The sequence below is a fragment of the Aethina tumida genome, chromosome 4, assembly GCF_024364675.1.
Source record: "Aethina tumida isolate Nest 87 chromosome 4, icAetTumi1.1, whole genome shotgun sequence".
In the NCBI taxonomy this organism is placed as follows: Eukaryota; Metazoa; Arthropoda; class Insecta; order Coleoptera; family Nitidulidae; genus Aethina; species Aethina tumida.
Window position 1 is genome coordinate 25,089,898 of NC_065438.1, and position 27,548 is coordinate 25,117,445.

Here is a 27,548-nt window from a genome sequence, read left to right on the forward strand (position 1 = left end):
AATAGATTAGAGACCAATTTCACTGGGAAGGATTTCCCGATTCGTTATTGTTATTCGAGCATTATGGATTTGTTGTACACTTTATCCGCGTGTGTCTAAAGTGTTATTGCGACTTGGAAAAATTAGGAATTATTTTTATAGTTTATATCATTTGAACGATCAACAAATAAATCGATTAGTTTTTTTTACATAACACGATTTAACAATCGTATTTATTCGAAAACATGTGCATACTAACATATTAGATTAATTTACAATACAGTATGTTCACAGATTATAAACAGATATATTTAAAAAATTTTACTATCGAAGAATATGTTTATCGCCAAAAAATGATTACATTTAAATATTTCATTTAAATATTATTACAATATATTTTATCCTAATGTTTTGACTGATTTAAAAAAATATGTAATAGAAATACATATATTGTATGTATCAGTGTTGTAAATATACAATTTATATTGAATAAAGTGATAAATAAATAAATAAAAGATAAAATATGTTTATTTCAAAGTGGTAAATAAATAAAATATAAACAAATCATAAAAGCATTTTTATAGTATGTATTTAATTAATCCCAATTGAATTAAATGTGAATAATATCAATTGAATTATAAGATTTACTAATTCCATTAATGTGTCTCGATAAAATAATAAATATTCGAATAAATTATTAAATAAATAATTTAGTAAATTGCGTTGCAATTATTCAAAAAGATTTATTTTCATGATATTTCCAATATAATCGATATTTCTTAATTTCTAAATTTTGTAAAATAAGTTTTATACTTTTAAAATAATAAATATTCAAATAAATTTTATTTACACATTACAATTGGTAATATTTATATAAATTAGTACATTAAAATTATCAAGAAAATATATTTAAATGACAAAAATATCAATTATATCTTTAAATTTACTAATTCAATAAAATAATTTACATTTGTCTCAATAAAATAATAAATAATCAAATAAATGTTATTTGGTCATATTTAGTTTTTATTATAACATAAATTATTTTAATATATAAATTAATGTATTTTAATTTATTATCAAAGTAGTATTTAATTTATCATATTTAATTAGTATTTAATTTATTGAAATTAATTGTAATTCGGATTTTTATTAACAAAATTATATATATTCAAACAAATCTTATTTACATTTAATTGGTTATATTTATTGAATATCAAGTTTAATATATAAATTATTCATTTACAATTATTAGAAATACATTTTAAGTTAACAAATATATGAATAAAATGAATTATTTCTTTACTCAGTAAAATAATTTTAATATTTATTATTTACATATATAAAATAATAAATATTGGTATAAATTTACATTTATTTGCTAATATTTAGATTATTATAATATAAATTAGTTGAATATATAAATAATAAGTTGCAAGTATTATAAAAATATATATTTAAATGAAAAAATATTAATAATATTTTTAGTTTCTCTAAAATAGTTTTAATTTACTTCGATAAAATAATTAGTATTCAAATAAAGTTAATAAAAATATGCATTACAATTATTAAAAAATATTTAAATGAAGCAAATATCCATTATATTTTTAGAACTGTTAACTCTCTAAAATAATTTTTATTTTAATTTGTTAATTACTATTCGAGTAACTATTATTTACATTAAATTAACAATAGTTAATTTATAAAAATGTAAATTAATATATAAATTATTAAAAAAAAAAATACCCAATTACAATTATAATATCATTAGTATAAAGTATAAAATTTATTATAATATAAATTTTTTTAATGTACTCTGTGGCCCATTAAAACCGGGACATTCTGATAAAATTTGTATTATTTCACAAATTTTAAGAAACTTTTTTTCAATTGTAAAGTATGTAATAGTGTATAGGTGGACAAAATAGCATATTTTTTAAATAAAACCAAAACCTACTGTAATTTTTTAAACATGAAAAATGAAAAATCATCAAATGTTTTACAACAAATCTACACCACTATGTTAGACTAATTACCCCCTGAAATGGGTAGTTTCTAAATTTCATAAAAAAATTATGCATATTCATAATTCTGTGGATAAATTAAAACTAATTTACTTCTTATAAATTATTTTTTTAATCAGTTAGATATGAAATAAACTATCAAAAATATAATGAATTATATTATCTTTCAACAATAATCGAATATTATACTAATAATTCTATACATATCATATACTAAAAATAATATTTAAATTTTTTTATTTCGTATTATTTCGTAAATTCGTGATTATCTTCCTCAATGGTTCTTCTTCTCTGTAATAACTTTCTCCTAATTCTAATACAAATTTAAATTATATGAAATACATTGAATATTTCAATTTTATGAAAAATAGAATAAGTTGGGCTGTTTTTAACAGTTTATTTCCGAGTCTACTTGATTAAAAATATAAATTCATAAGATAAAATGATTTTTAATTCTTCCACGTAATTAGAAAGATGCATAATTTTTTAACACAATTTACTATATACCCATTTCAGGGGGTGCTTAATTTAGTGGTGCAATTAGATTTGTTATAAAAAATTTAGTAGTATGTTTTTTTTTCATTTTTAATGCATAAAGAATTACTCAATAGGTTTGATTTCATTCCAAAAAATATGACATTTTGTCCATAAATACATATTTTCATGCTTAACAATCGAAAAAAAAAGTTTCAGGAAGGTGTCCCGGTCCCTGGTGCATTCCAATTAATAAAAAATATTTAAATAAAAAAAAATTTAGATTTACTATGTCTGTAAAATACTTTTCTACTTGTCGTAATAAAATATTGCATTTATTTGATAATTTAATATATAAATTACAGCATTACAATTTTAAAAAATCCAATTTTAAATAAGTATGTTAAATAAATAAATATATTTTAACTTAAAATAAATTATGTCATCCTTTAAACAAAAATGAAAATAAAACATACGCAGGCTTAGACTAATTGGGTTTTTATTGATTTAATTTTAATTGGTTCACGCATTTTTAATTTAATCCCATTATATATTTAGGTCGGAGTTCTAGTTGATTTAATTTAATAGTATATATTGTAATGTAAAATAAAATTATTTTAGACTTTTCGTTATGTTTTAAAATTATAAAACTCATTATAAAAGAGGCCGATTAAAGTTTAAATAATTTAATATCAAGATAAATCTTACCTACACCATATTTTTAATGAAAAACACTACCGCACTTAACACTCTTCAAAGTACTAAATAATATTTAGTAAATATTAACAACAACTAGTAATTTTACTTATATAATGATTAGAACTACAAATGATGATTATTAAATAAATTGTATACGTTTACATTATGCAGAAATTAATTTTCTCAGTAACTTTAGTACCCATTGCAATTCAATTGAACGTATTTTATTACATAAATTTTATAGTATTTCCGAAGTTCACATCAAAAAATCCAACTGAAGAATTCCAACTGTGAACGTCATCAATTAACTAAGAATGGTAAAATGATGCGGTTAAATATCTATGACATAAGAATATTAATAATGAATGCTTGTTAACACACCCATAAAAAAATAATTACATAAACTGTTAAATTGAATTGATTCGTATACGCAAAAGAGAAAAAATGTATTTTTTAAAGTACGTGTTAATTATTGTTAAGGTTACTACAAATAATAAGGTTTACTATAATAGGAAAATAACATGATTCATTTTTACGATTAACAGACGAAAAATAAGTTTCGGCAAATATTTATCCAAAAATTCTTGGAATGTTTCGTAGATACAATTAATAAAGTTACAATCTTGTTTTTACTAAATAAAACAAAACAAGGTCTTAATGATGTCTGTCAATTAAATTGTTGGAAACAATGCGTTTAACTTTCCGTTATCTTTATTCCTCTCGTTTATTTTGTTATAGACGTGTCTATCTATTAATTGACTAATAAGTTAAACTAATCGAAAAATGTTAAGTATATTAACATATTTCGACGAAAATATAAATTTAAGCATACATTTTTATACGTTGAATAAAAACATATAAATGAAAACAATAAAACCAAAGACGAATAATAATGAGATCGAAAAAAAGTTCAGTCGATATTTAAATATTCACTCTGCTCGAGTATAACAACCAATTTTTACTGTCTTTTCTTAAAACCATGCAGAAACATAGTTTACCAGAAGCTGATCGACTACGTGTTGTAGAAATGATTATTAATCAGAGGAGCATGTGTGGACCCAATAAGAAACTGCACACTTCTTAGACAAGACCTGATTTTGGCTAGTGGACGTCATATAAGCTCAAGGACAGTTTTAAATCGGTTAAATGATTCAGGACTCCGTTGCAGGAGACCCAAAAATAGACTATATTTTCAGCCTGCCCAACGTGCAGCGATTTTACCTTGGCGTCAGGAAAGAGAATTGTGGGATGAAGAATAAAAGATAAAAGGAGTGGCAATGGGGTGGTATTTTTCTAAGTGGTAGAACGGAGCCTTAAGCGTGACTGATAACATTGTTGAAAATTATCGATAGAATTTGGAACCAAATTTTCGATGTTTAGACTATAACACTAGACTGCACAGTGCTCAACCACTACCACAGCGTTGTAGCCTGAATTGAGTAGAACAGGCCTGTAATATGCTCATACTGCCAAAGAATTTAGATAACTTTTTCTACTATTACACTTTTAATTTTTGATAAATAATTATTTAGTTCTAAAATAAGGCAATATGCTTAACTTTTTGCAATCACATTATTTAAAAAATTTTTGAATAGGCAAAAGTACTATCAAATAATAATAAAATAATAAAAAATTATTAAAATAAAATTTAAATCTTTAACTTATGTACTAAATTATTAGATTAAAATAACATTAAAATCATTGATCTATTATTAAACATTCGTCATAAATTTATTTAAAATAAGATAGGTTTATTTGATAAAAATAGTATATCTTTCACAATTTACCTTATTTACAAATAAATAATTATAAATATTTTTTTCCCTAAAAGTGAGTAATATATTTTCTACTTTGTAGTAGGATATTAAAAAAATTGTTATATTAGTAAAATAATAAATGTATTTTATTGGTAAAACATAAAAGTTTATTGCTTTTGAACATTTACTATCACCAACACTATCAGCAACAAACACGAACATTTAATAGCTCAGTGAGTTAAATACCCATTAAACTTGATTTCCTTAATATTATATAGCATAAAATCAGATCATATATGTCATATATTATTTCCTAAGTTTCAATAGAAATATATTATTAACAAAAAATATTAGATTAATGATATTTCTTAAATAAAATTAAATAACTTTTATTCAACACCTTTACAGTCACTAAGTTTTCACCAATGTTCTACAAGCAAATTAATGTCACGAGGAAAATCTGGGTTATTGAAACTGAAGAAAAGATCAACCTCTTTAGGATTGAATCCTTTATTTCCTAAAAAATAGGATAATGAGAAAAATAAACATGACATTTTGAAGCTTTTTTGAGTCTCCATCAGCCTTTTAAATTGTTTAAAGAAAACTTGGTCAATTAGTTAACAGGAAACAGTTCCATTCATCATTTGACCACTTGACAGTCTTCAAAATTTTCCTTGAGTTGAGTTTTCTTTGATATGCAGTTCCAAGATTTCTTACTAGGTTCAACCCTTTACGAACCGACGAGAATTACTGAAATTGACCTATTTTTGAAATGTAACAGTGCGAACCAAAAAAAAAGCTTATTAAAAAACTAATTTGTTACCCTCACTTTTTGATGAAATTGTTTGCATGAAGCTTTTTTCTAATGGTTAACATCTTCGAAATTTAATAACTGGCATATTTCTAAATATGCTGCACAATGATTTTACACGAGATATAGGTTAATTTCTTAATCGATACAGGTTTCAAGACGACTTTGACGTGGTTCATATTTAAAGAGCTTAAAAAACCTTTCCAATAATATACAAAATTTAATACAAATATGTTAAAATATGATATAAAAAATTTCCCCAATAAATCAAGAACCAAATACTTAAAAACATTTTCAAAAAAAATATGAAATACTTTCCTAACGATACGTTACTTTCATTAATTGAAGATTACAATTTTTTGCTCATCGATATATCTGTCGATAATTAGGAAAAATCTATGTATACATATGTAATTTATAAACTTCTTGAGCCCGATCAAATTAAAATTCCGCAATCGTCTAACAAAGGAAAATCCTACGTTAACAATCGACAAATAATCCCGATTATTGATTCTAATTGCACTTACAGAACCATTCTAAGAAATTACTAGCGTACGATATCGTTAAATTTTATTTGCTTGAATATTAATTAACTGCATAGTTGCCATTATCCAACACTGAAAATAATTTATTACGCCTGATATTTTATTTAACAAGTGTAATTACCGATTGTGTACTTTGTAGTTTACCACACCAATGTAATTTCAGTATAATTTTATTTATGTACGGGCACATTATTCCGGAAGAACGTTTGTTTAATAGTTTAAAATGCATTTTCTAATTACGGTGTAAGTTATATTTATGGCTGTTCTTAATAAGAGTGATAAATCAATTTATTCGTTGTGCATCAAACGAGTTATAATCGAAAATTATTTCCAGGCAAAATTGACGCAAGTAAAATCTAAATTACACGCCTACGACATCAAATATAAAATGCCAGTGAAGTGTGCCACGGAATGAACGTGTCGTGTAATTAGATTAGGAAATTTCCTTCTTTTATTATCCCTTTATACTACAATAAAAAATAAAAGTACATGGCAAACAATAAAAGTTTTATTATTATATTGTGTTTTGTCAAGAATAGCACATCAAACGTACATTTGTACAAAGGCATAAATTTAATAAAATCAATTGTGTTTTGCTAACTTTCATGTTAAATTAAAATTAAACCCTAAATTTTAATTACAAAGTGGAGCTTCTTAGTCTTAAAGTCAATTGTCAATTTTTAATTAGCATAACAAACTTTCTAACAATATTACTTTATTTGAATGTAAAGTTTTTCAATGGCTTTTTTATGTAAGACATTTTCTGTCTGAGATTTATCTTAATTAATTATATTTATGAAAAAAGAAAAATATTTAAAATCATTTTAAAATATATTAGTTTTATAGAAACTTATATATTATCTTTATTTGTTTGTTATTTTATTTTTTAGAAAAATACAGTGGTCGTAAAAAAATTATTTAGTAAAAATACAGACGACTTAATAAATTTAATAATGTAGGGCCCATGCCCCACGGAAATTCCTTGGATGTACATAAATTATATTTTACTGTGTACTGTAGCTCATTAAGGGGAATTTCCATAATATTTGGATGTACCTTTTATGATGTTTTGAAGTTTATATTGCGGGAAGGCTCGTCAGGTGTAAGAGTACCTAGACCCCCTTTAATTGGCCTGAGCACCAGGACTCGGTCTTTTAGTCGGTCGATCAGTCTTAGTCGATCACTCTCAATCAATAATCCTTCAGTCTCTGTCGCTCAATCAGTTTCAATCATCTCTCAATCATCAGACAGTCATCACAGACGTCCAATAACGGACGCTCCTCAATCTGAACCAGTTTGCCCATCAACTCACAGTGATCAATAAATTTAAGTGAAACTCAGTTGCATTTTTGCTATATAAACGCCGGAATTACGTACTCCCATTATTACTGCAGCAGATTTGATAATCAGGTCTTCGAGCTATAAAAGAACACCAAATTGGTGACCTCGACGTGATCTATTGTGTTTGCGTGTAAAAATTCAAAGAGATATGCTAGCAAACGCGGACCAACGTGCCACTAACAGCGACGAAATCACCAGTAATGTTGGTACGACCCGAATCATCACCTTACCGCCATTTATGGAAAGTGAACCTAAATTTTGGTTCGACGTTGTAGAAATGAAATTTAGTGCAGCTCAACTAAACGATCCTGTAGAGCGTTTTGTACAGACTTTCAGCGCTCTAAGCGTTAGCGCGTCTCTATTGGCAAAGGACCTTGTAAAGCCACCGATAAACAGTGAATCGTATTCACGTTTGAAGGAGAGAGTGGTAAGTCGCCTTACTTTGTCACATGAGCAACGTATTCGACAACTTCTGAAAACAGAAACTATGGGTGACGACAAACCGTCCATATTCCTACTCCGTCTGAAAGATCTGGCGGGCCCTGATGTATCCGAAGTGTATCTGCGAACGATTTGGGAGGGCCGTTTGCCTTCTGGTATTCGGCTGTATGTGACCATGAATCCCGATGTGTCACTGTCTAAGGCGGCGGAAATCGGAGACCTGGCATATGAATTCATCAAGTCCTTGAATACGAGAACGGAGAAGGCAACGGAAGACATGATAAGTTGCATCCTTAATAGACTAAGCCGGATGGAAGAGAAATTGGCATCACAACAAATTAACCAGCTAGAAATTAGGCGTGAACTATCGAGAAGTCGTGGTGACCGACGTGGGAGATCCCGTTCACTAACAAGGAGTCACAGTAGATCAAGAGATGCTGACAGAGTGTGTTGGTATCATTGGAGGTTCGCCGAGAATGCAAAAAAGTGCAAGCAGCCGTGCACTTACCACAGCACGAGAAACGCACCGGGCACTTGTTAAAGGCGAAGTTAAACATCTCTAAATCAACTTCTGCAAGGTAACGAAAAAGGAAAGACGCCTGTTAAGTGGACACCATAAGACATCAAGGCTTTTGATGCTTTACCCCTTTACGTCTTGGCATAACTAATATATAATCATAGTTAAACTAAATGTTAAATATTACTCTTAATTTTTTTTGTAAAATAAATATAATTTAGTATTGGAACCAGATTAGATAAGTTCATTAAAAATATTAAAACACAAATAAAATGGTGTACTTACCTTTAAATTTATGATTAATTTATTAAACATAAAAGGATGTGAAATGATTTATAATATTTGATTAACATTAACACAACATACAACTTTAATAAATTAAAACATCATTCCATAATCTACAATATTTTATTAATTCAATTTAAAAATTGAGTAGATGATCTTTACTAACAACGAAGCAAATAAAACACAGTTTATCTTGCATCTTATAATCTATCCTTAAAGCCTACAGTATTAAATCAGTCGTATATAATACAAAATAACAATTTTATAATAACATGATGTAGCGAATTCAATAAAAATGTGAAATGTTAATAAATAAAGATTAATGATCGCATGTGGGGAGATTGACTGGGAAAAATACGTTGAGCTCAATCAGCGATGCCAATGTTAAGAAACCAATATACGTCAAAAGACATATCAATCCGACCTTCCAGTCCAACCTGCAAATTAAAGGGTAATTCGTTAATTTATCTCAACAAACATCCCCCAAATTAATAGGGTTTAATATTTCGTTTGTGGTTCGAGAGTCATTTTGGACCGAAAGTAGCTTTGGCGGAGATTAAGGTGTTTCTTAAATTAAATTCAGATGCCATTCGGGCCTTATGGTTTCTGTTTGCCGAACATATCTGGCTACAAATAACCGAGATTAAGGTTTAGGCCTAACGGATATCTAAGCTTTTTTAGATTAAAACGGAGAGAAAAGAGTAAATCCCTTGTTTCATTGCATCATTTTAATTTTAAAAATATTCAGTTCCCTCCCACTTAATTTATTGAGCCCGGCAAAAAATTTTAATGTGTATAAATGTTTTCAGAAAGTGCGTGTCCTGCGGAATTCTAAAAATTTAATATACCATGAAAATATACGGAAAAAGCAATATTTAATTTAATTGAAATATTACTTATATATAAAAGAATATCCTAAATTATGGGAAAATGAAAAAAATAACAACATTGTGGTTAATTAAAAAATAAGGAAAATATTAGAAATTTATTAGATATTTTTAGTTATATTTGAAAATATGAATAACATTAAAAACGAATAAAAAAATATATAATCTACCCTTAAATAAAATAAGAATAATCTTATCAGAAAAAAATTAGAAATTAAGTAATCATAGAAAGAATCTAATTTAAAATTCTTTTAAATAAAGTAGGAATAATCTTATTAGAAGAAATAAATATAATTTATATATTCTTGGAAATTATAGAAATAATAACTTTTGTAGTTAATTAAAAGATGAATTAGAAAATATAAAATTCCCTCAAATAAAATAGAAACAATCTTAATAAAACAAATAAAATAAAAATATTATAAATCTAATGTTTTAAATAAAAATATTATAAATCTAATGTTTTAAATTTAAATATTATAAATTTATAGGGTAAATAAGAGTAAAAAATAAGCCTATGAATGAAATTCTTCTTAATTAAAAAAGAAAAATTTTACAAAAAAAATAAAAATTTTTAGTTTATCTGAAAATATATGAAAAAATTTAATTTAAAATATTAAAATATTATTTATACAGAAAAAATATCTTAAAATAAGTAAAAATGAAAACGACATTTTTAACTAATTAAAGAGAAGAATAAAAGAAATATAAAATTCTCTTAATTAAATACCGTACAATCTTATCAGAAACAAAAGTATTATAGAATGTAGAAGAAAAGAATAAATTTTCCAATAAATAAGAATTCTCCCTAAATACCATTTTTTAATGAGAAAACTATTCGTAATCAAATCAGAAAGGATTTTTATAGAACATTTATATTTGTAGTAGTAAAAGTGAAATGTTTCTAAATGTTTTAAATATGAGTAATTAATTTTATTTGAAAACTCATTCTTAATTTTCTGTACGCATTAATTCTATATTGGTAGTAATTAAATATGAGTAAATCTTGAAGTAATTGTTTGGAAAGAATGGACATAAAATTGAAGTAGAAACAGAAATAAATTCCTCTTCAATATCATCTAAAAACTTAATTCATCAACACAATTCAAGTAGAAAGAGGTAATTAATTTTATTTGAAAGCTCATCCTTGATTTCCTCTATGCACTAATTCCATATTCGTAGTAATTAAACCTTGCCTCGTACTCCAAATATGCGTGAGTCAGTATTTACAAATAAGGATAATCCTTCATGAATTCGTAAAAGCTCTTAATCCTCATCAGATTTTTTATAAACTTTTTGACAATTAATCTGTTTAATGTTGGTTTAAAGCATTTATTTTTCATTAAACTGGGGTTAAATGTACTAAAATATTTGTAACACATTGTTACTGGTGTATCAAATTATATATGATGTTTTGACAATAAAATCACTCACTAGCAGAATGATACGACAATAAAATAATAAAATTTTTTAATTGTTTTATAGCTGGGGATTAGAGAACACTTGAACCAAAATGGAAATTTGAAGGGATTATCTGTTTATTGTTTATTGACAGAATGGTACCCGTATATATAGTACTCAGTTTACATGATTTACAATTGTTATGTTCAACAAATATGTTGTATTAGAGGGTCCGGAAAGTAATGTATATTTCTTTAAATTTAGTCTTTATTTTTTATTAGTAATATAATTACTATTACTATTATAGTCGTTGTTGAAAACCTTTTGCCATCTAGTGAGCAAATTTTCTAAAAAAGTATTTTTTTTAAATAAAGCTGTTTATCTAAACAAATTTCTCCTACAGTAGCAGCAGTTCTTCATTCTTTTAACGTAAGTGCTCACTGAAATTAAAACCCGGCGAACAAGAAGGTCATTCTAATTCGGTCACACCTTCCATTTTCAAACAATTTTTGCCAACTTTGCTGGTATGTGGAGGAGCATCTTGCATAAATAGGAAATAATCCCCGTAAGCTAGTCTTACTACAGGATATAACACTAAACCCACATACCTTTGACCGGTTAATGATTGTCTTGGGAATCAAAGGAGTCTTCTCACTAATCATAATCACCTGAAAACATTACACTTCGTCCTTTATATTTGGGGACCGATCGGGCAGCACTAAGCCTAGCTTATCCCTCATGACCCCTTAAAACACAGATCCAGCGATCGACTGAATGTAGGACAATTCTAGCCTCATCCGAAAATAACATATTTTCCAAATCTTTAATTGTCTAGTTTTCATGCTCCAAAACACTAACTTAAGCGGCCAGTTTGGTTCTGTAAGTGCTGGGTCAGTTGTCTTTGTTCTCTTCAGACAGATTATAAGGGTCCCAAACATCTGCTCTGCTTATTTTTCCAATCTGCTCTAAATATTGTTTGTGTCTTATAGTTCTTCGATTGTTTGACATGGACTTGCTTCCAGTTCTGTCCTTAGCACGTCATTGTCTAATATCTTTGATCTTCCTGATCGATACCAATCAGAGAAAAAACCAAAATTACCGAAACTGGACATGAAAAACCATCTTTAACATTTACTAACAACTAATGCACTTGGATAAACATCTCATATTTTTGGAAGCAATTGTTGCGTTACTACCCTTGCGAAAGACGAAAGCCGGAAAATGCCGGATATACTCTTCTTGCCGTTTCACCCCAAACAACAGAAATAAAGTTTAATATTGAATTGTTCAGAAGTGAACAAGTCACAGTAACCTTAAAGTGATTTCAGCAGCCTTCGAGATACACAATGAGCTGACAAGAAACATTACTTTCCGGTTCCCCTAATATTTTAATAATTTATTTTGTCTTTATTAATTTTAGCACCTCAGTTTTATGTTTATTAATTTTACTCTTTTTAAATCTCCTTATTATGTAAACTTTGAATTCTAGATACTCACTTGAACTTATTGAGTGCGATACTCAAATACAGTAGAACGAGGGTTGATAGCAAGGATAGCGCGCTGTAATTTAATCCCGATGAGTTGATTTTGATCCAGTGCTGTCCGGGGACTTTGGGATAGAAGGCGGTTTTTATCAGCCACGGCAAACCGAGGCAGAGCAGTATATCAAAAGTGTTGGAGCCTATCGAGCTGCTTATGCCCATTGAACCGAAACCTGAAAAAAAATTTGAGGGGGGGTGGCGGTCATTAGTCGGAATGAAATTAGCATTAAGGGTGAATTATTGCTTTTTTGGGATTTCACCGGTCCACTTGTTAAGCGGCGTAACCGAACGCGGAATTTGTCGGCGAGTTTCGTGGGATGTGAGTTATGACGATGAATATTCTATGAGGTGTCTGGCGAAATTTCGGGGCTTTGTTTTCATATTGTGTTTTTTTTTCTGAAGGGATTGTGTTAACTTATGTGCATTTAAATATTCGAAAATGGAAATAAATTGTTGTTGAGTGTAGTTCTTATCTCATCCTCTTGGTATTTTTAAAGATGGAGGAGTTCCAGTTGATTTTTGATTTAAATTTTCTTTGAAATTTAATATAATTCAATATCTGTGCCACTTTATTTAAAAATGATTATTACAAAAATGGTCAACCTATTTTGATTATTTTTTGAACAGAACTATGAGGTTAATTTAAAACTATATTGCAGCACAATTTTTAAAATTGTGGCATTTTATAAATAAAAATGTATAAAATAAAAAAATTGCATATTATATTAATTTTTAATCTACATTATTTTACATTTCCTGACTGGAAGAAAGTGTCAAAAATATTACTGAACATCATAGAGAATTATGTGTACACAATTCACAACTATTAGTGATAACAAACATGTACAAGTTTAGTTTTTAAAACTAAACACCTTCATTAATTGTTAAAATTAATACTTCAGATTCAGTATTTAATATTTTTAAACATTTTTCACATTTTATTCTTTGATTCAGTTAGTTTTTTGGAAAATGTAATTTTTAATTTTAAACAAATACCAAATTATATAAAGAAAAAAATTTGTTAATATAGCAGCTTTGTTTTCATATTGCATTATAATTTTTTATGGGAATGTGAATTGTAACTGTGAACTTGTTGGCGTTTAAATATTCAAAATTAAAAACAATAATTCTTATCACATTTGGTGTTAATTTAAATTAGTTTTTTTTTTTCATTTTCATTAAATATTTAATTTTGTTTATTTAAATTAAATATTTTTTTCAGTTGTTTACAATTTTTTGAGACTTAATATAATATTGTGTAAACTGTGAACTGGAATTTTGAATGTTCAAAACTGAAAACAGCAATTACACATCACACATTTATTAAATTATTTTTTTTTTAATTTTATTTTAATACTTTATCATTTTTTAAATTTTAAAATATTTAATTTTTTTAATTTAAATTAAATATTTTATTTTTTAAATTTAAATTAAACATTTTATTATTTAATTTAAATTAAATATTTTATTTTTTAAATTTTATTTTAAATATTCTATATAATTTTTTTTTTTAAATTAAATTTTTGTAATTGAAAAATACAATTTAAATTAAATATTTTATCCCTTTTTTAATTCAATTTTTTTAATTTAATTTAAATATGGAATATCCACACCACTTTAAATTAAAAATGATTGATTATTATAAAAATGCTCCGCTTTTTCGACACGACTGTCGTATCATTAAATTTTAATTTGGGATTCTTTAAAGTAACTGAACACTTTGAAAGGTACCAAATTAAATAGAGAACTTATTTTTTAATTTCTCAGGTTCAATTTCATATTGTTTTTTTATTTTTTTAATGGATGTTGTGTAATGTGTAATGGACTTTTAATTATTATTTATTATTTTAAGTACATTAATTTTTTTATTTTTAATTAAATATTTTAATATTTTTTTAATTTCAAATTAAATAATTTATTCATTTTTTAATTTTAATAAAATATTTAATTTTTTTAATTTTTATTAAATATTTTATTTTAAATATTGTATATATTTTTTAAATTTGAAATAAAAATTTATTTTTTTTAATTTAAATTAACTATATATTTTTATTCATTTAAATTAAGTATATTTTTAAAATTTAAATTAAACAATGTATTTTATCTTTTTTTTTTTTAATTTTAAATTAATTATTTTTTTTAATTAATTAAATATTTTATTAGTTTCGAAATTTTATTTTAAATATTCTATATATTTTTTAATTTTGAATTAAGTATATATATTTTTTTAAATTTAAACATTTTATTTTTTAATTTAGATTGAATATTTCATTATTTTTAAATTTATATTTTTAAATGCTCCACTTTTTATATTTTGAACACGACTGTCATATCATTAAATTTAAATTTGGGATAATTTAAAATAATATTGAAGAACTGAACAATCAAGATACTAAATTAAATAAAGAACTCATTTTTATAATTTCTCAGGTTCATTTTCATATTGTATTTTAAATGTTTTTTTTTTGTAGCATTGTGTGAACTGTGAACTTGTGAACTTTTAAATATTCAAAACTAAAACAATAACTTTTATCACATATATTTAAATAAAGTATTTTAATTTCAATTAAACATTTTATTACGTTTTCAAATTAAATATTCTATTTTATTTTATTTAAATTAAATGTTTTATTATTTTTCCAGATGTTTAAGTTTTTAAGATTATGTACTAACAATTTGTTCAAGTTAAATTTTAAATATTTTGAACTAATCATTAATTTAGTATCTTTCTTATATTCAGTTAGTTCAATTGATTATAAAACATAATTTCGTTAGAAAAATGTGTGAAATATGTTAAATTCAATAACGAGCGTAATGATTATAAGAATTAATCAATCAAAAATGCCTTTATCAATCTCAATAATAGCTGTGACCACCTGAATTTTAAAAGTTAAGAAAGTATGTAAAGAATATGGCTCATAGATTCCAAAAATCATCAGAATCTAAGTCAGCAGAAGAGGAAACAGTTTGATACCCCCAGATCAAGAAAATATTTATTATTCATAAATCACAAGATATTAATTATAAATAAAAGAATGAGAAATGATATAATAACAATAATAACTGCTTATGAAGATGTACACACAAATTAGGATTCGAAAGACCTATTCTACGTAACTAACTATTATAACGATGTAGGGAGAATGGGAATTACTGCAAACATGCACTAGTTTATGTTGTTTAATTTGCATTTCACCTGTATGTTTTGCAACATATGAAGACTGAGATAATTACTTGAATCAGTAATACTATTCTAACTTTTATTTTAGTTGTTAATAGTAAATTTCAAATTCGTTAATTGTAGACAATTTCCAACACTATAAAAATAATTTTGTGGGTTATTATCAACTTTTCACTACAGGAATTAATTTAGCTCTGATGTCAAACATGCAAATCATATTTACTGACGCTCTGAATTTACCAACAGTTCAAAACACCGGAAGGAACTAATTTAAAAGTTGACATACGAGTATATGTTGCGTATAGCTTTGAAAACTTTGTTAGAAATTTAAACACACTATGTAAACAGCCTTGTCCCTTCCAGTAATAAAATTAAAATCATGAACTGAAATTGCCAGAAACCTATTAGTTTAGATGAGTAAAGCACCAAAAATTACCTTGATTTGTGACTATCACACTTGACACAGCTTCAGGAACACTTGTACCAGCTGCCAAGAATGTTAATCCCATCACTGAATCAGGAATATCTAGTGTATCGCCTAAAATAAACAAGAATAACAAAAGCACACTTGACTGAAATTTTGAAGCCTACCCACAACAGTGATGAGCCAAGCCACCATGTAAGACGTGCCGCCGATCCAGAAAATACATATTATAAAAGTGAAAGCACTCAATCTGGGATGTTTACGGCAATCGGGGGTGACGGTGTATAAAATAAATGATATGGGCCAGGTCAACACCCACCAAATCTGTGATGAAGTTGATTCTTCGCTGGGCCATTCCCAAATTTTAGTTGATTCCTCTAAAATTTAAATTATGCAATTATAAAATGCGCATGTCTGCCTATTAAGAGGTATATAATAAAGGATCAATAAGGAAGGTAACTTTAATGTAAGATCTGATTAATGTTTCAATATTAAGTTTTGAAAGTACATGTTTCAAAGAACTTCCCCACTAAGCTAAATGTAACTAAATCCAATTCCTAAATTTAAAAAGAAGTTTTAATTAGATATTTTGTATGCAAAATCTGTGAAAGAATAAGGGAAAACATTTTTATTAAATTAAGTAGTTGTCCACCCACCCAAGTCCTCACAGTCTTGAAGAGTTAATTCAGTTTCAAGAATGTCTGTCTCGAATCCCTTCGCATTTCCATTTTTATCCTTAAACAGCAGAGGATGTTTCTCATCAATGATTTCTTTGTAATATTTGGGCCTGCGGAATTTTGCCACCAAGCTGTGCGCTCCTTTTCTGAGAGATTTGTTAAAATACATTACTACAAAAATTTTCAACAACAGAATACAGGTAATTTTACCACATATTTCATTTTTAGATGGTATGTTTACTTACAAAGAATATAACCTATGTAGACCACCACCAAGGTAAGTGCCTCATTGAAAAATATCTTTCCATCTCTTAAGAAAACTATTAATAATATCACAGATAGTCCATACATGAAACTGTCTCTACTTATTGGCCACCACTCCAAATCCAAAACCTGTTCAGTACCAAAAATTATTTACTTAATAGATTTATTATTAGAATTATATTTACCATGTTTCCAAATAAGCCACAACAGGCAGGTACGGCTAAAATATTGAATACTGCAGATCCTACAATGGTACCAACTCCAAGATCTCCTTGCGTTACAAACGTGCCAACGCAATTAATAAACAATTCAGGACTAGAACTGGCTGTTGCCATAAACGTTGCACCGGCAATGTCTTCAGACATGTTAAGAGCTACAACAAAGTTAATTAATTTCTGCTCTGCCCTATGAAGTGAATTCCAAACTTACCATCGCAGAAGTTTTTAATAGCAGGAACAAAATAATCATCACAGACGATTGCTAATAAGATGAAAAGGTAACAGGCGATAAGAGCATGTATGACGACCCATCCTTGTTGACGCTGAGCTCTTGTGAAGCCATCAGAAGGGAACTCGTTGATGGCGGGTGGCGTGCAGTTTGTTAATGGTAAATGGGTTACGTTCGATGTTTTGGTGGTGCCATTGCGTTGGTGAATTATGATTGTGTCGTTTGGTTCCGTAATCGCCAGCAAATGTCGGCCACCAAATTGGGTTTCTGAGACACATTGAAAATTTTGTTAAAAATTAATATTGGTTAATTAGGAATTTTAATACTATAGTTCCAAAATTTAACATCAAATTTATGATAATATGACATATACGGTGGTAAATAATTTATTTTAGAGGTCATACCATTTACACTTACACACAATTTTAGCTAGATCATTACTTTTTACATTATTTTTCACCCAAAAGAAACATTTTGCATCATCATGTTTTTGATATTCATTACTGATAAACGTTCACATTCAGCGTAAATGAGCATATTTTATCAACTAATATTATAATTATTTTAGCCAAAACTGAACTGACCGGGTCAGTAATCGTTATGATTGATGTGTTTATGCGAACAAGGAAGATTCCATAAAAATAAACCTCTAAAGTTATAATAAATCAAAATTAATAATTAACTGTGATAAATTATATAGAATTCTGAGTCATAATCTTTTAATTAAAAACAGCCTAACATATAATAAATTGAAATACTCTAACTATTTGAAATATGCATAAACCACTATTTATATTAAATACGTTCATTAATAATAGATCTTTGTGACGGGATATCGACGTAACCATACTTGTTAAATGTATAATATATATTAAAACCTTATTATTTATACCAATATTAATTAACATCAGTTACCACATTTACAATTGGCATGATCAATATTAACACAGAATCCGTAAAATTCCACTGCATGTTTACCGAGAACAATGTGTTATTTTTAATTCCTTGATGACATGTCTTTTGTGGCAATGTTTTTGATAACACTGATTTATTTATTTATAAATAATGAATATATTTTTAGCAAACGATTAACTTATTAATTAATTAATTACGTCTTTCATAAAGTACTTTTATTTCAAATGTGAAATTTTTATGGTAAATATATAATTATCATCATAATTTTGATCATAGACAGTTTGTTAATAGAAATATTGCTACAAATTTGTTTTAACTAATAAAAAATCAACCTCAAAATGTATTAACTTATTACGTCTTTGGTAAAGTAGGTTTTCTTCTCAAATATGAGATTTTTTGAGAAAAATATATAATTGTTATCATTGAGAGTTATTTAATAATAATAATATTGCTAGGACAAATTAAAAAGTAACCTCAAAATATATTAACTCAATACATCTTTGGTAAAGTAGGCTTTCCTTTCAAAATACGATTTTTTAGATAAATGAAAATTACCAACATACGTACCAACAGTGAGTTATTAAACAGTTATTTAATCATTGATAAGTACAATGATAGCTACACTCTCCTCAAAAATCTCATTACGCATTTGATAATATGACATTTTGACGGAAATGTACAATTATCAACATACTTGTCATCAATGAGAATTATTGAATAGTAGGTAATATTTTTAGAACTTTGTACTGACAAATTAAAAAGCTACTTCAAAATTATTAACCGTTATTTATGATAAGTACGATGAGTTTGTACATTTACTACAAAAAAACTCATTATTACAAAGTAAGCCGTCTTTTGAAATGTGAGCTTTTTTCAAGTAAATAAATAACTTTCAACTTATTGTCACTGGCAGCTATTTAATAGAAGTATTGTTAATAAGTAACCTTTAATTATATTAATTATCATTGACAGTTGTACATTCATCACAAAAAAATCACATCAAGTCTTTGCTAAAGTAGGTTTTCTTTTCAAATGTGAGATCTTTTTATGTAAATATATAACTTTCAACATACTTGTTGTCATTGGCAGTTATTTAATAGTAGTATTAGAAATTATTTCTGACAAATTAAAAATAATCATAAATTATATTAACTGTCATTGACGACAAATATGTTTACAGCTGTACATCCATCTCAAAAAAATTTTTGGTAAAGTAGACTTTTTTCAAATGTAAGATATCTACAAATGTACAATTGTCAACATGGTTGTCATCATTGACAGTTATCAGTTTATATTGACAAATTAAAAAGTAACCTTAATTTATATTAACTGTCATTGATGAGGAGTATGTTGATTGTTGTACATTCACTACAAAAATCACTGTCATTGATAAAGAAGGTGGCCTTTTCAAATGTGAGATTTTTTGAGATAAATATATAACTGTAAACATAGTTATCATCACTGAAAGTTATTTAATAATAATGTTGTTACAACTTTGTGATGACAAGTACTTTGGTGGTTGTATATTCATTTAAAAAAAATTATTAAATCTTTCGTGAAATAGGTTTTCTTTTCAAACTTGAATTTTTTTGAAGAATCATCATCAGTGGTAGTTAAAATAATTTATTGTTAATGTTAAATTAGATCAATATTAGGTTAGAACACATCCAACAATGAAGGAAGCCTAAATAATTTTTTTACTGAAACTGCAGCCCATTAAATTTAGATGTAAAAAATTGTTTTTTTCTTATATTTTCGTAAACTTTAGTTCAATCGTGTTTATTTTTGGTATGAATAGTCTTAACATATGCCTACTATTCAATGTTAATAAACTTTATCCATAGTGATACAGTAGCGCAGAATCTGGGGGTTTCTCCTCTTTTTATGCAACTGAATATTTTTTAAAAGAAAAAAGTCCTCTTGATTAATTTTGATTAGCCTAACAGTTTTTGAGATATTTAAGTTTGAATGTTTGAAGAAAATGAAAATAAAACATTATAACTCAAAATCTCAAAATATCTCAAAATCGGTTGTATTAATCAAAAAGGTTTATTTATATTTTCTTCATTATTAGACGTGTTCTAACTGGCCTCAAATTTTGATTTCCTATTTTAGAAACACCTTGTATATTTATCAAAAAGGGAAAACGTCAAACACTCTGTATATAATCATACTTTTGTTATAATATATGTAATCTCTGCAATCAAATCAATAAATAAAAGTACCTTGTTGCTTTAATTAAGTTTATCAGTATCTATCTATAACAAATATGATTTTATTTAAATACACTCGTTAGAAAGATATAAAAATTATGTTTAATACTTTTGTCTGATGGATTTTCATATCTTTACACAATTTAATTGTATTTATCCGAATATAAAAGTATATTTAAGTAACAAAAACCCTCGATTTACTAAAGTTTCATGAAGCAAAATCGTTAATTCTCCTCTCAATTAGCAAGTTTTAATGGATTAACATTTTGAAATTGAATTAAACCGGTGCTGGCCAATTAAAATAGTCCGATGCAGTTCATAAATTGTTGTAAATTATCATGTTAATGTTTATGCAATTAACAAATCTCATAAATACGATTAAACAATAAACGACTGTTATCACGGCGAAATGCGAATGTAATTAATTTTTATTGACTTAATCGGTTGTATATCATCGAGCGGATGCATATAAATCAATTATACTTGTTTAATGGTTATAAGACAAGACACGACAAGAATTTTTTATAATTAATATAAATGTTATATAGATAAAATTAACTTTATAACAAATTACTTTTATGTTTTAAAGTATAGCATTATTTCATCATCACTAAGCAAGTAATAATATCCTTTAATTAATTTCAATAGATATAAACAATTAATTAATTTAAACAATACTGCCTATGTTAATATCTGAAGTACCTACTGTTAATGTAATGTCTATGATAAATAAATGTTTTGTATCTGAATTTTAGTTTAAACTAAAATTGATAGATTCAGATTTAAATATGAATATTGTATTTTAAAAAAATGTTTGTTAATTCTAATCTCCTAATATGATGCAAATATCTGATAGTACAAATTCACTGAAATTAAGATGGTGTAATTAGTAAAAGTCTAGTTTTAAAAAATTTAAATAAAAAGAAATATATTAAACAAACCACATCTAAATATTTTCATAGACAAAGCATTGCCTTAACCACAAAAACCTACTTCTATTTTAATTTCAAAATAGTTTAATACAATTTCTATTTTACATTTCACCTGAGTTTGCTCTGGAGTCTAAAGTTGTGAAGTTTATCAGAAATATGTATCAAGTTTTATTTGGTAATGACACGGACTTCTGTTTAACTTTAATTAGTTGTTGTAAACTTCCAAAGTTCCCAACTCGTGCATTTAAAAAGAGCGAACACAGCAAAATAAATTTGATGTTGTTTTGATCATAATTACAAATATTTGCAATTACAAGTTACATAAATATTAATAATTTGTATAAAAATCTATTACTTAAAGTATGTATATAATTATTTTGAATAAATATTGTTAATTTTTTGTTTGCCATAACGTAAAAGAGTAAATAAACATTTTGAACCTTATAAAGTTTGAAGTACCCACTCGCACATGTAATAGAACATGTAGAGATAAATAAATGTACGTCAAACTTGTTGTTGAAAAATTCGCACTCACCTCCATAATGATGCGCATGGCTCCCATCGTCTTTTTGCAGGAGACCGTTAATTAAATAAATAAAAGTCACTGTAAGTACGCATACCACCCTAAGCGCTAGGGCCACTTTATTTTTTCTAGTCCTCAGTAACATTGCCATACTACGTGCAATCGACGGTGGATATCAAATACGCATATACACAACACTTAAAAATGATTGTTAGTGATTCGAGTGTTGTATCGGTATGATCACTGACTATTGATAAGTCTCGATTATCGAGTGCTGCACTGATACACCGAAGACGATCAAGTAAACTGGTCGCTAGTGATTTGTTTCAATTTATAGACCTTGTGCCTTATCATTTAAAAAATTACTTAACATCACCTATCAGTTGTGGAAAATTATTTACAGTCTGTCGAAGAGGCAACATTCACTCTTTATTGATATCTTGAGTGGAGTGTTCGTTGATTCGGATGGGTGGGGATAAATCACTGAAACATATTATACATAATTTGTTTTTAAAATTTTATCAAGTGAACTATTACGTTTAAATTAATTCCTAACCTTTGTCAATTGTTTTATAAAAATACAATATTTATAATAATTAAATAGAAAAATATGACAATGTAACTTAAGTAATGAATCCAGTCTGGGTTTATATTTTTATTTGATTATATCTAATCAATCATCATAAAATCGGTATTGAATTATTATTATATTATTTACTTTTATAAATCTCTTTCTAAAATACGTGTCTCGTGAATGTCTCGATTTAGTTTATAATGGATGTTTACAGTAAAAAATTAATGTAGGTGTCAGCTCAATTTGTTTTGAGACACTGATTATTGTAACCGGCATTATGATATCCCTGAGGGTGTCTGAAATATTAATAAAAACTGATAATTGAAAGATTTCAAAAATTTGTAATAATTTTATTATTTAACTTTTTCTTTATCATCGATGAAATCTTTATAAAAACACTTTCTTATATAAAATGAAATATTTATCTCACAAAAATTAATTTATCGCACTAAAATATCGAAATATACGTAACTTTATAATTTCAAATACAAACAATATCTTTAACACATCGAAAAAAATTCAAACTTTCTAAAAATATATAATTTGTGGTGATATATAATATGATACAACAATATTATTATTAATTTTGAGATAAGTGATTACAACGACGATGATATATATACAAATTTTAAGATACTTGAAAGACACATTCAATTATAGTTTGCGTCTATTTAAAATAAAAAAGTTTCATTATAATAATAATTTCACTAAATTACTTTTGAGGAAATTAAAACCGTAATACTGTGAAACGTTTCTAAAAAATTGAGCCTTCTAATCTTAATTCTTCTCTTCTTGCTTTGACTTGACATGAAAATACCCAACTTCCACGACGCAGTCCCGTATATGTGATTACATTATTTTCTAATTTATATAGAATTTTAAATGAATGAAACTTTTTACTGAGTTCATTACTTACTTGGGGAAAATTTCACTTGGCTTTTAAACTAACTTTTAATTTAATTAATTGAAATATTTTTTCCTTAGTCTGGGTAAATCGTAAATAAATAGACTGTAAATTTGTATTTGCATTAATTTTTAGTTGCATCTTAATTAATTTATACTTAACATAATCAAAATGTGTTCTTAAACTAATTTATCCATTAATTTGCTTTTCTTATTTAGATTTTTTCAATAGTTTGCACTCAAGTAAAGTATATAAAAATTTAACATTTATTAATAATTTTTTTTTCCTATTCACTTTATACGTATATGTCTAGAAATGCGCAGAGTTGAGAAGCGTATTTCTGCAAAAATGTTTTAAAAATTTTGTACATACATGTTTTATTTGACATTCTTAATTTAAATAAATTTTACATAAAGGTCTGGCGAAATAAGTAAAATTCTATTAATTAGATTCACAATAAATTTAATTTAAAATCAGGGGTCAAGAACAAAAGTTTTCTTTTCTTAAACCTTTACGTCTTTATATATAATATAAATACATAAGTATAAATATTCAATAATAAATATATATATATAAATATAAAACTACACAAATGTAAAATATTTTAAGTTAATTAATATTTTAATAAATTATATAAATTTATAGAAAATTTGAACTTTAATTTATACTTACACATTTCTGAAACAAGCAAAAAAAAATTAATCTGCCTTCTATAAAACATTATTACAATGTTTAAGTATTAATACCTGCTTTTTATTTATTATTCATTTATTTAGATTTTGTCAGTAGTTTGTGTGCAAATATGTTTAGATAATCATAAATGAATTATACTCATCATAAAAATGATTTATTTAACATTCCACATTTAGATAAATTTTACTTCTATTTAAAAATCTAAAGTAAAACCTTCAATTAATGATTTAATTAATTTAAATTTTGTATTAATATTAATAGGAATTAATTAATTTTGAGATTCTGTCAATATAGATAAATATATCTCAATATCAGATGTGGATGGTAAAGCGTTTACTCCGAGTAAATTTGAGAGACCTGTCTCCAGTTTGCCTCGTAGTTGGAGACTGTCTTTGTCGAACATGTTGTCTTTCTCAAGATTTAGTCGGAATAAACGCTATTCACTTTAATGTGTGTATCTTACTTAATTTTTATTTAAATATTATTCGAGTGAAACTACCAGTAAGTAAATAAGTGTACGTAAGAACGAAAAATAAAATTAAATTGAGAATTACAATTATTATTATGAGATTAATTTTAATTAAATTTTCCCTATTTTGAAACTTTTATTGTGTGTCTTTTATATCATAAGTAAAAATTTAAATAATAATCCTCACATTTTCATTTTTTACGTAGTACATTATAAATTAATTTTTAACCATTGGCAAATATTATTAAAATATAAATTAAATAAAAAAATATGGTAACTGAAAGAAAATGAATAAAAATTTATGAATTATTCTATAATAATAATGATAATATTATAAATATTATTTAAGTTAATATAATTAAACATTATAACTTATTAATTTATATTTAAATATGTCCAAAACAAAAAAATTTTAATCTGCATTTTATCTCAATGTTTATATGTTAATTCTAAAGTTAAACTGATTTTTTTTGTATTATAATCAGTTATTTAACTATTTAGATTTTCTCAGTGCTTTAAACAAATTTAGTTTTTAATAAAAATATTTCCTATCTACTTTATACCTGCGTAAGTATATTTGGTACTGTGCAATATAGAGTAGTTCTCCAAAACTGTATATAAATATTTATTTTACATATACGTACCCAGGGTCAATTTTAAAATATGCATTGTTCTTATTATAAAAAAGATGAAAATGATTATCAAAATAATGTTTTATTTAAAATTAAATATTTTAAATATAGATAAACAATGTAAATAGTTTACTTTATAAATATGTACCTTAGTTTTTAAGTAAATATTTTATATATGAAACTAAGAATATTAAAGAATATAAAAATTAAATTAAATTCACAATTAATATGAAGTTCTAATTTATTTAACTATTTAACTCTATCTTATATAGAATTTTATTTAAATGAATGAATTGAAACTCAATACTTCCTCCAGAATACTTTTACTTGGCACTTTTAATTAAATATTCTTACATATTTATAATAAATAAATATTTTTTGATATATTTTATTTGTATCTTAACTAATTTATATGTTAATACCATAATTAAACTTCCAAAATTAATTTAACTTAACTACATTTACGCAGTAGTTTCGGCACCATCAAAGTATACGCAAGTTTTATTTTTAATAATTATTTTTCACTTACATTTTTACTACTTCAAGGAGTAAAGAAAAATTTTCAATATTTGATTTAATTAATTTAAAATCTTTTTAAATGACTTTAGTCAATTTTAATTCTACAAATTACACCAAAAATAAAAATACTAAGATTTTTAAAGAACCAACTATTACTTAACTTCACAAGAGTAATTTAAATTTCTCCATTATTAAACTTTTGTTCATATATGTTTTTGAGTAACAATATGTTACATAATCAAAATTGTTAAATAATAAAGTAATATTCATATTTAGCTATAAAAAACTACACAAATACATAAAACAAAGAGTACTATAGTACTTTCAGAGCTACATATTATAATATAACTAACCTTGCATATACTTGAAAATATTTACATTAATTTTATAAATTGAATTATGAGAGACCGTAAAATTTTTCACAATTAAAAACCATACAAACTGTAGTCATCATATTTCTTTCTTAACTCTTAAAGTGCAATTTACCTTTATAACCCTTAAGTTTGTGAGTTCAAATAACTACAATATCAAATGTCGTAATTGAGCCGAAAGCAATTCAGACTTTTGTGAAAGAAATCCAGACATTTGAGCACTGTTTGGTAATATTTACCCTTTTAAATGACCCTTCTCTTATTTCCGTTCCAAAATGAGTAAACGAATGATTTGTAAATTTTCTTCCGATTTAATCACATTTTGAAATAACACCGAAATCACGTTAGATTCGTACTTTAGTTAAATTTAATTAATTAGAATTGTTTCGCTAATTCCTGTCTAAATTACTCCGTTTCATATGATTAATGTGCACTACCACAAGATATCTCCGTAGTTAAATTAATTATTCAACGATTCACAACTAGTTTTCATTCATAAGTTTATAAGCATGCATTTCAAAATAAATTAGAAATATAATAGAAAATTGAATAAATTTAGGTTAAGCTTTAAATGTTGTTTACTCCTACATCTATAAATTGCAACAAAACAAAAACCTTATACATAAAACAATAAATTAACAAGTACTAATAGAGCAGAAACTACTAATTCTCATGAAACGACACGTGCTGATAAACTTCGTCTTAGCATTCTTAAAATTGTTTTGATTCTACTACGACTGATATGTACACAAAATATTTATCTTACACATAACATTATGAATTAACAACCACCAACACTTTGAAAATACACCAACACTACATTTTAATGAATATATTATTTCAACGGACTAAACTTCATTAAACCGTTTCAAAATAATTATATTTATAAGGTATGTGTGCATGTATTTCAACACCAAGCAGATAAATAGCAGGATTATGACGGAATTACTGCTGTCATTGTTTGAAGTGACAAAGAAATTTAATTGTGTACAAAAAGTTAAGGTTTTATTTAAACAAATCTCAGAGCCGTAACGAATATTTTATAATCCAATCAATTTTAGTCTACCTATCAGTTGTCAACACAATGTCAAACTTATTATGTACATTA

At 25.8% G+C, this 27,548-nt stretch overlaps 2 protein-coding genes across 2 annotated transcripts; one reads left to right on the plus strand and one right to left on the minus strand.

Annotated features, from left to right (window-relative positions):
* Positions 1-7,778: 7,778 nt before the first annotated feature.
* LOC109601141 (uncharacterized) lies at positions 7,779-8,612 on the plus strand. Its single transcript, XM_020017365.1, has one exon. It carries the CDS (start codon positions 7,779-7,781, stop codon positions 8,610-8,612), a length of 834 nt encoding a protein of 277 aa, XP_019872924.1.
* Positions 8,613-8,977: 365 nt separating this feature from the next.
* LOC109601152 (sodium/potassium/calcium exchanger 4-like) lies at positions 8,978-27,307 on the minus strand. The gene is made up of 10 exons (XM_020017378.2): positions 27,207-27,307; positions 22,291-22,761; positions 17,678-17,962; positions 17,434-17,621; positions 17,230-17,377; positions 16,964-17,155; positions 16,475-16,684; positions 16,320-16,421; positions 12,659-12,875; positions 8,978-9,310 (listed from the first exon to the last, which is right to left on the minus strand). Exons 2-10 carry the CDS (start codon positions 22,427-22,429, stop codon positions 9,193-9,195), a joined length of 1,599 nt encoding a protein of 532 aa, XP_019872937.1. The 5' UTR covers positions 22,430-22,761; positions 27,207-27,307; the 3' UTR covers positions 8,978-9,192.
* Positions 27,308-27,548: the final 241 nt, after the last annotated feature.

Excerpts from the sequence above, each read along its gene's own strand:
- LOC109601152 (XM_020017378.2), bottom strand. The coding sequence starts at position 22,429 with ATGGCAATGTTACTGAGGACTAGAAAAAATAAAGTGGCCCTAGCGCTT. Across the intron at positions 17,622-17,677 it reads TATTAAAAACTTCTGCGATG|CTCTTAACATGTCTGAAGAC; the intron begins GTAAGTTTGGAA and ends ACTTTGTTGTAG. Across the intron at positions 17,156-17,229 it reads CTACATAGGTTATATTCTTT|TAATGTATTTTAACAAATCT; the intron begins GTAAGTAAACAT and ends AAATTTTTGTAG.
- LOC109601141 (XM_020017365.1), top strand. The coding sequence starts at position 7,779 with ATGCTAGCAAACGCGGACCAACGTGCCACTAACAGCGACGAAATCACC.